The sequence below is a fragment of the Hemitrygon akajei genome, chromosome 9, assembly GCF_048418815.1.
Source record: "Hemitrygon akajei chromosome 9, sHemAka1.3, whole genome shotgun sequence".
Taxonomy (NCBI): domain Eukaryota; kingdom Metazoa; phylum Chordata; class Chondrichthyes; order Myliobatiformes; family Dasyatidae; genus Hemitrygon; species Hemitrygon akajei.
This window is the reverse complement of record NC_133132.1, coordinates 96765010-96777708: the sequence shown is the minus strand read 5'-3', so window position 1 is coordinate 96777708 and position 12699 is coordinate 96765010. Positions and strand designations below refer to the sequence as shown.

Genomic DNA, 12699 nt, shown 5'->3' with positions numbered 1-12699 from the left:
TGAAAGGTGAGAAAGAGATTAAAGTAGTTGGCAGTAAATGTACAGCATGGGAGATGGAAAGAGGTTAAAACAATTTTATTATGAACGTATTAGGGATATTATTGACCAAACAACGCTGTTTGTATCATCCACTTAGGTAATAAGGAAGGTGGTGGGTCACAGGCTGAGAAATCAGTTAAAGGCTTCTGTCACTATTCCATCCCAAAGCCTCAAAACAGGGTGGCACAGTAGCATAATGATTAGCATAACAATTCACAGAGCTAGCGATTGGAGTTCAGTTTCTGCCACTGTCTGTAAAGAGTTTGTACGTTCTCCCCATGACCACCTGGGTTTCTTCCGGGTGCTCAGGTTTCCTCCCAAAGACGGAGGATTAGGGTTAGTGAATTACGGGCATGCTATCTTCGCACCAGAAGCATGGTGACGCTTGTGGGCTATTTCCCCAGCACAATCCCTGGACTGTGGTAATGGTGCTAAATGACACATTTTCATGTGCATGTGGCAAATAAAACTAATGTTTCTTCCTTTCAAAACACTTTATAGCCTATAAGTATTTATGGAAGTCTTGTCATATTGAAAGAAAAATCAGCAGGCGATTTATTCATAGACCTGCGCACATGCAGTAATTAATGAGTTACTGACTGTGATCTGTTTCTGTGATATGATTGAGAGAAACATTGGTCAGGGCACCGGGGGTAGTTTTCCTCCCTCTCCTCTCCCAAAAGATCATTAATACTGAGATGGACCTTTAATATCTTATTTGAGATGCAGCATTTCCAATAAGTGACACATTGAAGACACTCACGGGGGGTTGTGTGGCTGACCCTGCAGCTATTTGAATTTGGTGAGAGTGCTGGTAACTGAGCAGGTGGGGTCAAAACAGTGTTAGGAGAGAGAATCCCATCACATCTGCATTGGCAGAATGGTCACCTCCAGTTCCCCCGAACCGTGTGTTTCTATTGAAATGGTTTTAACGTTACTGACGCTGATTTGTGATTCATGGGCAGCACAGTAGCACGGCAGCTAGCATAACGTATTACAGCGCCAGCAATGGGGGATCGACTCTGCCACTGTTCATGAGGAGTCTGTATGTTCTCCCTGTGACCATGTGGCTTTTTACCCACACTCCAGAGAGGTAGGGGTTAGTAATACGTCAACCGCCATGCAAGGTTGGCACTGGAAGCATGGCGACACCTATAGGCTGTCCCAGTACATCTGCGGATTGTTAGTGGTTGACGCAAAATGACGCATTTCACTGTATGTTTTGATGTACATGTGACTAATAAAGCTAACTCTAGTTTTATTAATATTTGTTCAATCAAATGTCTGCATACAGGGCTGGAGCGGATACAATGGAACAACACCTGCACTGCTTAAACTGTGTAAGCCGGCGCTGTATGGTCCGGCCGGAGGAGAACGTGTCCTGCGACCTGATTGGCTGCCCCTTGGTATGTGGCGCGGTCTTCCATTCCTGCAAAGCGAGTGAACACCGCCTGCTGTGCCCCCTCGAGCGGGTGCCATGCCTTAACAGCGAGTTTGGCTGCCCGTTCATCATTGCACGGAACAAGCTCGGCGAGCACCTGGAGCTCTGCCCCGCTAGTGTCGTCTGCTGCACGATGGAGTGGAATCGCTGGCCAGTCAGCTACGCTGACCGCAAGTCGTATGAGAGCCTGAGCAAAGACTGTGATGGGATAGAGCAGCTGGACATGGCATTGGCCCTTCAGGACCAGAGGATGCTGCTGGAATCACTCAAAGTGGTAACTACTGCCTCAAACACAGCTGCTAAACCATTCCGAAATATGGAGCAGGCTCCTGTTGTCCCAGGGTTGAGGGATGAAGCTCCCTCCAGCAGCTTGCTGTCTGCCAACGAAGAGGCCTACAGTGAACTGTATCGGGCAACAGTTGAAACCACAAGGACTTTAGCAGTGGCCCTCGACCTTTTGAACAACGCTGCTAAAGAGCCGGAAGAGTCAGTGAACAGTGAATTGCCTGAGGAGTGGGCTGAAAGAGATGGAGATGTTCAGGCTGCTGAGGAGGAACGAGAGGACAGTGATCTCCACAGAACTGTTGCAGGAAGAGGAGCAGAGGGTAGCACAGAGCATGGATCTGTGGTGGGGGGGCTGCCGTGGAGAGACTGGGGTTTGTATGTGGAGGAGAATGGGCTTCATGCATTGTCGGGCATGGTGACTGGAGCAGATGAAGGAGGTGGATGCATTCAGGTAAAGACAAGTTCCTTGTGCAATGGTTTCCACGAGGCAGAAGTGGATACTTCCGCGTTGGATCCACAGGAAATCGACTCGTATGATAGTGACCAGCCAGCAGAAGAGGTGATGAACGGCTCGTATCACGTAAATGACATTGATGATGGTGGCAGCCCTTCGGAACCTGATCACTTCTTGCCTGTGTTCGCACAGCTGCTGACCGTGGAGAGCTTGTTGAATTCGGACCGTCTCCAGGAGGGGCCCCTGCTTTCTGATGCTTGTGGAGTGGGAAGGATAGCTGGTAGGTGTGGGGAGCGTCAGGTGTTGAAGAATGCCACCACATTCAAGCTGTTTGAAGGACACAATGGTCGTCGGGCATACCTGGGTGATGCAAATTGGTACAGAAGGAAAATGGAAAGCAAAGCAGTGGATACGTCGGATTTGGAGGTAGATGATGACCCTCTGGAACTTCAGGGGATTGACCTGATCACTGCTGCTTTGTTGTTCTGCTTGGGAGACTCTCCTAGTGGTAGAGGGATTTCAGACAGCCGCAGTGTTGACGGAAACCACATTGATTTGGGCACGCAGACTTTCTCCTTTCCAGCAGCCATTTTAGCTACCAATACCATGGTGGGAGAGATTGCTTCAGCATCTGCATGCGACCACGCAAACCCTCAGCTGTCCAACCCGAGCCCCTTCCAGACCCTTGGGCTGGACCTAGTCCTGGAATGTGTGACCAGGCACCAGAGCAAGCAGCGGTCCATGTTCACTTTTGTGTGTGGTCAGTTCTTCAGGAGAGACGAGTTCCCGTCACACTTCAAGAATGTGCACGGGGACATTCATGCTGGCCTTAATGGCTGGTTAGAACACAGATGCCCTTTGGCCTATTATGGCTGCACCTACTCTCAGAGGCGTTTCTGTCCTTCCACTCAGGGCTCCAGAGTCATTCATGACCGGCATCTGAAATCCTTTGGAATCCAGCCGTGTGTGCCATCCATTTTGTTGGACACACCAGAGTGTCGGACTCCCAGCACAGGATTGGCAGTGGATCAACTGAGCAGACTGCCCTTTGAGATTTTGCAGCACATAGCCGGATTTCTAGATGGATTCAGTTTGTCTCAGCTCTCAGAAGTTTCACATTTAATGAGGGACGTGTGCGGGAGTCTGCTGCAGGTCCGTGGAATGGTTCTGCTACTCTGGGAAAAGAGGCACAACGTTCATGGACATACTTCTTGGAAAACAAAAGGCAAGGTTTGTGATCTTTGTTTTCAGTTTTCCTCTTTTTCAGATGTGTGTAAGCTATTTAAAATCTGCTTCAGGAACAGAGACCATGAGATGTAGGAGCAGAGTTAGGCCATCAAGTTTGCACCACATTCCATCAAGGCTGATTTATTACCCCTCTCAACTCCATTCTCCTGCCTTCTCACCATGACTTTTGAAGCCCTTATTAATCAAGACCCTATCAGCCTCTGCTTTAAATATACCCAGTGATTTGGTCTTTACAGCCGTCTGTTTCAATTAATTCCACAGATTCACCACAAACTTTAACTATCTTGCTCAATGGGAGTAGGTTGATGTGGTTAAAAAAGGTCTCTCCTTTCAGATCAGTGCATGAAAAATAATTAAGGTAATTTGCAGCCTTTGTCAATGTCACTTTGCTAAATATACTTAAAAGTCAGAATTGTCTCGGAAGCCTTTTGCAGAAGGATTGTTGTCTATTTTAAGTTGGGTGACCTGCAAGGGGTGTGCAACAAAACTAGCTTAAGAGTTGTTCAACAAACAGGGTCAAAATTTATTCCATCATCCTTGGAGTTCCCCTCACACTTTAAGAACATGCATGATAACATTCATGATGACCTCAGTAGCTGGTTGAAACACAGATGCCCTTCAATTTGCTGCAATACAGATATTGCCCGTACCTCGTCTCTCCACTGAATTTTGGTTTGCCTTTGAGTGAAGGGGATTGCTCTGTTAACTAACATTGGTGGTTTAAATGACTGGCTGTAATAAGAAAGCAGAAAATATAAAGATAATTGAGCCTTGACCAATGTACTGACATGTAAGTGAATTCTGAAATTATGATTGACATCTGGCTATCGACCTTCCTTTAAGTTGGTTATGACTCCAGTCAGGGCAGAATGGACACTTTGATCCACATTGACTTTAGTTCTACGTGGGCTGCTTGTAGCCTCAGAATAGAAGGAAGTCCCTTTAGATCAGCGATGAGGAAACATTTGGTGGTTTGTGAATCTGTGGAATTCATTGTCACAGATGGCTGTGGAGGCCCAAGTCATTGTGTATATTTAAAACAGAGGTTGATAGGTTCTTGATTAATGAAGGAGTCAAAGATTACAGAGAGAAGGCAGGAGAATGGGATTGAGTGAAAAAATTAATCAGCCATGATAAAATGGAGCAGATTCAATGGGCCAAATGGCCTAATTCTGCTCCTAAATCGTATAGTGTTATTGTTTTATAGGTTTGTATTCTTTCTAGTTAAATGGTCTTTCTGCACAGACTGCCTAAAACAATAGTGATCCTTGTCAACCCGTTGCAATTGTGTTTTGTACTTTTTTATAACTAAAATGTTACTTGCCTTTTTTGTGAAGCTCTTACTGCATTGACGCAGTTGAGAACACTGGGTCTTACTGGAAACGTAGCAGTCTGATAACAAAACTTTCTTTTAAATGGTGCTAATCTGCTAACAATTTCAAAGGATTAAGCGATGTGTTTTGACTCAAGTCTCCAGAAATTGTTGCTCGACTTATCTCCCCCTTGTGCTTTTTTCAAAATATCACACATTAATTGGCATTAAACAATCACAGAAAGTCAAGGCTGAGTCATGAAAGAATTGTTGTTTTAGTGTATAATTTGTTGTCAATCAACATGAGCAGCTTTTAAATGGAGGTTGTACCCTTGACGATAGTTGATTTGCTTTGGCAGATTTTCAAAAAAGGCTTGTTTTGCTGGCTTTTCCTTTATTTAATCTTTACCTTTTTGGGTAGACTATAATTCATTATTTCTCAGTTGTTTATTTTCCTTTATCGTACTTCATTCCATTTGGTTGAAGAGATATGCTGTTTATCCCGCTATTTTTTTTGTGGTCTCAGGCCTCACCCTTCACTGGTTTCACTGGCATTTCCAACAAATTATGTTGCGAGGACAACCATAACCTATGTTGTTTTCCTGTAACATAATGCCCTCTCATATTATCCATTGCTGCCATTGGAAAAAGACAGTGGCTTTTCACTGTATTTATACCCTTTTATCATCTTATACATTCCTATTGCCTCTCAACCTCCTTTGCTCCATAAGATGTGCTTTCTAGTCCAGATAACGATGGATTTTAATAGATTGATGTGATCCATCGTTGAAGAAAGATGGAGAGATGTTGCAGACTATATGTCAGAACCCTGAAGGGTGTCAGGGACAGAGACATCAATGTTTAAAAGTGATGAGAAATGATAAGGAAGCAGTTAGAATAGTAAATGGGTCACTGAGCTTCATAAGTAAAGGAACAGATTAAAGAACTGTGATAAAATGTAACTAGAACATTGTCCAGTTCCGATCCATATGCTCGAAGAAGGATGTAAGATATAAAACTGAAGAACTGATGATTTAGTTACAAGGTTCAGACTAACTGAAGTTCTTTTATATTGAAGTTTGCTGCACCTATATAGTTAGAATCCATCTGGAAAATTGAGGTGCATCATAAATATATTTTTGTTTAGAGGTCGCAGGCCCTTGCAGCACAAAGAGCCCACACTGCCAGTTATACCCATGTGGCCAATAATCTGCTAACTTGTACATATTTGGAACGTGGATAAAACCCACACGGTTATGGGGAGAACATACAAACTCCTTACAGACTGGCAGGAAATGATTCCGGGTTGCTGGCGCAGTAATTGCATTACACTAACTGCTATGTTATTGTGCTGCGTTTTTTAGGCAACAGTACAGTGCAGGACATAAAAAAAATACTAGAATTTACAAAAAATATATATATATCCTGTGATCAATCTCATGTATGGTCCCATAGCCGCACCCCTAATATTCCTCCCCCTATGCCAACGCACACACAATGACAGAGGGACTCAGCAGATCAGGCAGCGTCTGTAGAGAGGAATAGAAAGTCAACGTTTTGGGCCATCACCCTTCATCAGGACTTCCCGTTCTTCACCTTCCCCTCCCTTGGGCACTTCACAACATGGTATCAGCAATTTCACAAATGCACGTAACTGATAAATAATGAATATGCACTCTTCTGGGACCAGGATTCAAGATCTTGAACCTTGTATAGCTTCATTTCACAAGCTGTGGATTTACGGTGCAGTCAGTCCATGCCCTCTGTGTTGAGCGTGCTGCTGTGTGTCACATTACTTAATCCTTTAATATTAGTAATCTGAATGGTCCAGGGGCTGTCCACCTAACTGTCAGAGCTCAGACTATTGTCCACCAACTAATGGAGCAAGAGCTGCAGGAAGCCTAGAGATTGGTGCAGGCGATATCTGGAAAGGAAATGGTTTAGAGTACGGCATCATAGACAACAGCCTAGTCAAATTAAAGTTGAGTTTGTAATAGAACACTACAGCTCAGAAATAGGCCCTGTGCCCTATCCTGTCTCTGCTGAACTGTTATTCTGCACAGTCCCAGTGACCTGCACCAGGATCGTAGCCCTCCATACCCCTCCCATCCATGTACAAAAATGTGGGTGTATTTTGCATGTCAAGTGAATAGTCCCACCAGGAAACAGGCTGAATGTCGTGAGGTGAAGTAAGCAATGGAAGACTATGAGAACAGAATGCTAGTTAACAGTGAGAACTTGAGTCTTCAGTAGGCAGTGAATAGGAAGAGGGTGTGTCTGATTAGAGATAAAGTGGGACCATGGAGGATGAGGCTGTGACTGCGATAGCTGAAATATTTTGTATCGCTCTTCATTGGGCAAGAGAATGCTTTCCAAATCTCAGCTGAGGGCAAGTTGGTTGAACTAATGGATGTGGTGAAACTTAAGCTCATGGGATTAAACAACTGGCTGTGTTCTAAAGAAAACTAACATATGTTCAAACTAAATTGAGGTTGAATTTTTCTTAATAGGGGAGGTTAATAAATAAATACAATAGTCATACAGAATGGCAACAATGAGGTATCCATCCATATTAATCCATCTTCTAGCACTTAACTATAGCCCACAGGTAATTCAAGTGTTTATTGAGACACATATTAAATGTAGCCAGCAACTCTGCACCTCCCTCTCTGGTAGTGCATTCCAGGTACTCATTAGGTGATAGAAGTACCCCTCTGATCTCTTAACTCCTTACCCTTTGTACTCATCTCTCGTTGATGATGAGATTATCAGAAGGGATTTCCTGTATTTAAATCAAAGGCTGGTGAATAAACTGGTGCCCCTGTAAGTGGTGACAGTGGAGAGGAAATTGGTTTAGGATGAAGGTCATGTCAAATGGGGTTTTTGTTTAGAGGGAAGGTGTACCCTATAGGTCAATGTAGGTTTCACTGGTTTTGGTTGTATGTGATGATTTGGAGCTGTGTGTACAGGATGAAATTAAAATCTATGGAGTTTGTATGTTCTCCATGTCACTGTGTGGGCTTCCTCTGGGGGGCTCTTGTTTCCTCCCACATTCCAAAAATGTACTGGTTAGTGGACGAAATTGTGTAGCGTAGCTTGTTGGGCCAGAAGGACCTGTTACTGTGCTGTATCTCTAAATAAATGAAATCCAAGACATTAAACTTGGAAGAGTGCTAACCTGAAGAAAATATTAGGATGCTGGTAGAAAGGGCAAATAAATAAAGTTAGATATTAATGGAGGGAAGTCATCCATTATTATAGAAAGCTGGAGAGATGTTGCAGACTAGATGGTAGAACCCTGAAGGGTGTTGGGAGCAGAGGCATAAATGTGCCTAAATGTTTATAAGTATTAAGAAATGATGAGGTTGCAGTTAGAATAGTAAATAGATTATTTTGCATAGGTTCCTTCTTTAGGTTAGAAGGTTGACACAATGTTGTGGGCTGAAGGGCCTTTACTGTGCTGTACTATTCTGTTCTAATACCGAGTTTCATAGACATGTACTAACAAACCTTTATAAAATGTATTTGAAGCGTTGTCTGTTTCTGGTCCGTATGCTAAAAGAAGCTGTGAAGATGTAAAAGAATGCAAGAAAGATTTATTAAGAACGATGAGTTTAGTTATAGTGAAGCTAGTTTCTTTTAGAGTAAGATTTACTGGAATTTTCTGGATAGAATCCATCAGTTAAGAGGCACGTCATAATTTTTATTTGGAGATACAGCATAGTAACTGGCCCTCTGTACAACAAGCCTGCACAACGCTGTTACGCCCATGTCACCAATTAAGCTTCTAACCCGTATGTCATTGGAATGTGGAAGGAAATCAGGAAACCTTCTGGGTCATGTGGAGAACGGACAGCAGCATGAATTGTAAAGCATTGCACAACTGCTGTGCTACCGTTTAGAATAGTTCAGTATTGAGGAGTTGTCTCCGTGGTTCATGGGCCAGCAGATAAAGATTGAAAGTGACAAGCAAAGGATACAGAGAAAGCATGTGGAAGCTTTTTAAAGACTTAGGACTTGCTGCCTGGAAGTTTGATGGAAACAGACCCGGGGCTTTCAAAAAGGAATTGAGTTACACTGGGAAAATAATTTTGTGTTAGTGGGAAAGAGTGTGGGAGGATGGAACAAATTGGAGTCCTCAGTGGAGAGCTGGTGTGGGCTGCAGTTAACTGTTGCTTACAATCCAGATCCATCAATGTTCCCATCTGTTCTCAATTTCACATCCGTGCAGTTTTATCTGGAATGACCTCCCAATCTTGGGACCCAGTTCCTTAGTCTGTCCAGTTCTAAATGTTGTATGGTAACTAATTGCATTATAAAGAACCTTTAGTAAAATAATCAAAGCCTATGCCAGTTAGTGTTAGCCACTGCTGTACAAATGGTATTCTCTGTTCATTTAAGTCTTCTATTCATAACCTTTTACTGAAATAATAAAATGAAAAGGACTTGCACTCAGAGGCCACTTTATTAGGTACACTTCTTAAATGCAAATATCTAATCAGCCAATCACGGGGCAGCAACTCAATGCATAAAAGCATGCAGACACGGTCAAGAGGTTCATTTGTTGTTCAGAACAAATACCAGAATGGGGAAGAAATTTAATCTGTGATTTTAAGCATAGAATGATTGTTGATGCCAGATGGGGTGGTTTGAATATCTCAGAAACTGCTGATCTTCTGGGATTTTCATGCACAACAGCCTTTAGAGTTTTCAGAGAATGGTGTGAAAAATAAAAGAAATCCAGTGAGTGGCAGTTGTACGGCTGAAAACGCCTTATTAATGGGAGAGGTCAGAGGAGAATGACCAGGCTAGTTCAAGCTGACAGGAAGGTGATAGTAACTCAAATAACCGCATGTTCCAGCAGTGGTGCGCAGGAAAGCGACACATGGAACCTTAGAGTGGATGAGCTGCAGCAGCCGAAGAGCACATACATACAGAAGTACACTGAGTGCTCGCTTTATTTGTACCTCCTGTACCTAGGAAAGTGGACAGTGAGTGTAGTTGTGATTTTAGAATGAATGAAAATTTAAAAGCTGCAAATACTGGAAATCTGAAAAGAAAAGTATTGAAACTAAGGTCAGGCAGCATCTGCAGGGAGAGAAAACAAGTTGGTTTCCCTGTTTAAAAAAAAAAACAAGTAACTTTGTTTCCCATGTCTTGGATGTTAACTTTTACATCTATCTTTTGCCTGCACTCCTTAAACCAATTTGCAATTGATTTTAGAATATACCTAACAAAGGCTACATGGAGGGAAATGAACAGTCAATATTTTGGGTCCAAGACCCCTAATCAGGACAGGATTCCCTGTTGCTTGACTTGCTGAGTTCCTCCAGCATTTTATGTGCATTGCTTAAGATTTTCAGTATCAGTAGAATCTATTGTGTCTAGCAAAGCTATATACATTCTTTTTTTTAAACTGAACAGCACCCCTCTCCGTATACTTTATTACCAGGTGGGTTGAAATCCAGAGGTAACAACCACTGATTTCCTGGGTCTATTGTCCAGTTTCTTTTTCTGAAGGCATGACAGATTTACCCATTCATGTTTAGCAGATGACCAAGTCTCCAAAATGCAACTTCATTTTACTTTCTTCACCACCTGAGCCAGCAGCTAGATTGTGATTTTTTTAAAAATGTATATATATTTAATTAATAGACCAACATGCTCTGAAAATCTCTTCATTCTTACAGCATTGAAAAAAATATGAATGAGGGTTCTGCCATTTCATTTGTAACTAAGTAACTTACAGTACATGAACCATTTGGATGTGTCAACATCTTGTGTGCATTTTATTTCATACAGTAAGGAGTAGGTTCAACCCTGCCTAAAGTCAGGGTGCCTGTCCAGGCCCGTGTTAACATCCAGATTCCATCCACACCACCTTTCCACAGCTAACCTCTTTGACTCTGATCAGTGCATTGTTTTTTCAAACAAAGCTGTAGCTTTGATATTTTTCTTTCTACAACTTTTATAAATGGTAAGTGCATTTTATGACTTAATACATTTTAATGTAGATAAATGGGTTTATTTTCACAAGCTTTTCACTGTCACAAGGTACTGTGAAAAAGCTTTTCATGCAGATCAATTCATTACAAAAATACACCGAGGTCGAACAAGGTAAAACAGTAGCAGCATGCAGATCAGAGTTACAGTACAGAGAAATTGCAGTTCCGGTGGACAGTAAGGTGTAAAGTCACTGTGAAATAGATTGCGAGATTTATACTCCATCTTGTACTACAGAATCAGCAAGAGAGAATCTGTTCTTGAGCTTTCAGGATGCACCTTGACCAAGTCCTCATTCAACATTGTTCATTGCCATTCTTCAGTAGACGAGTATAAAGGAGAACAAAATGATTGTCCTCCAGATCTGATGCAGCATAAAAACAATAAATCTAAAAAACACAAAAAACCCACTATAAATGTAAAAGCAATCCTTTAAAGCACAATCTACAAACAACTGACTGGTTGTATACAAGTTAATATATATTGTATATATATACAGTATGTACTTAAAGTGACATTAGGTGCAGGAGTAGCTAATGTGGATCTACTGGTGGTGGGTGGGTTAAATGGGTGGAGATGCTGATCAGTCTGCTGGCTTGGGGAAGTAACTTTTTGAGTCTGGTGGTCCTGTCATGAATGCTGCATAGCCTCTTCCTTGATGGAAGGGAGTGGGACAAACATGAAGGTGTTGAGCTTTACTTACATTAATCTCTTCATATGAGGTGTCAGTCTCAGGATTTAATCTACACATCTTTGAGATAGGACAAGATTCCTCGTTTTGCTTCCAATCCAGGTGTATTCCAATGAGGTGGTTTAAAATAGCTCTGCTCTGGTATCTTGATTCATGAACAAGTAGTCACATAGGTTACAGGCTGAGGGCCAGTGCATGTAGATTGTGCAGGGATTAGATGTGGGTTGATGAGAAATGCTTATTGTGTTAGTGACCAACTATGCTGCTTGTCATCTAGAAAGTGGTGAGGTAATAGACAGTGTTGGTACTCTAATAGACGGTGCTTATGGTCTAATCTAATAGATATCTGTTAGACAGTGGTTGCGTTCTGATGGATGTTGCCTGTTGGGCATTCTGCTCTAATAGGTTGTTGGGCATTGCCTACAGACTGTTAGAGTGGGAAGAGGCAGTTCAGCCCATTAAGTCCATGCTGCACTCTAGTCAAGGAATCCAGTTGGTCCTTTCCCTTGCATTTTCTCTGTAGCTGAGCAATTTATTTTTCTAAAGTTTGGCAAATAGTCCAGTTAGACATAGAGCACTACAACACAGAAACAGGCCCTTTAGCCCATCTAGTCCATGCCCAACTATTATTCTGCCTAGTTCCAACAGCCTACCCCTGGACCACACCTATCTATACCCTTCCCATCCATGTACTCATCGAAACATTTACATTTTGTAATCAAACCTGCATCTGCCACTTTCACTAGCAACTCACTCCACACTTGCATAACCCCCTGAGTGAAGAAGTTCCTTCTCAGGTTCCCCTTAAATATTTCATTTTTCACCCTAAACCTATGACCTCTAGTTCTAGCTGTATCTCAGTGGGAAAAAACCAGCTTGCATTTACACTATCTATAAGCCTCATAACTAATTCAACCTTTCCCTATAACTCAGGCCGTCAAGTCCCAGCAGCATCCTTGTAAATTTTGATTAATAATTATCTGCATTAGTTTGTCAAAAATTTAATTGGATTAATCATACAGATTAAATTTAATAACCTTAGCCTATTGGATGTTGTGTAGATTGGAAAATATACACTGGAAATGCCAGTTAATATAGTAACTCAGTAAGTCTGCTGTTGAGTTGGAAAGAATATGCAATCTTTTTCTTTCTGTATTAAGTGCCACCTGAAACCACTTACTATTTTCTCTAGGCCAACCCATTTGTGGGACTGTTAATTGTATGGC

At 42.2% G+C, this 12699-nt stretch overlaps 1 protein-coding gene across 5 annotated transcripts in view; it reads left to right on the top strand.

Moving 5' to 3' along the window:
* The window catches only part of fbxo30a (F-box protein 30a), a 37411-nt gene that overhangs the window by 22008 nt on the left and 2704 nt on the right, over positions 1-12699 (top strand). For 4 of the 5 annotated variants that reach the window (XM_073056559.1, XM_073056558.1, XM_073056562.1 and 1 more), the window contains exon 2: positions 1334-3449. In XM_073056559.1, the coding sequence (XP_072912660.1) occupies positions 1350-3449 (2100 nt within the window). In that variant the 5' untranslated portion in view covers positions 1334-1349. The remainder of the gene's footprint in view (positions 1-1333; positions 3450-12699) is intronic. The other variant, XM_073056563.1, reaches the window with a different exon arrangement.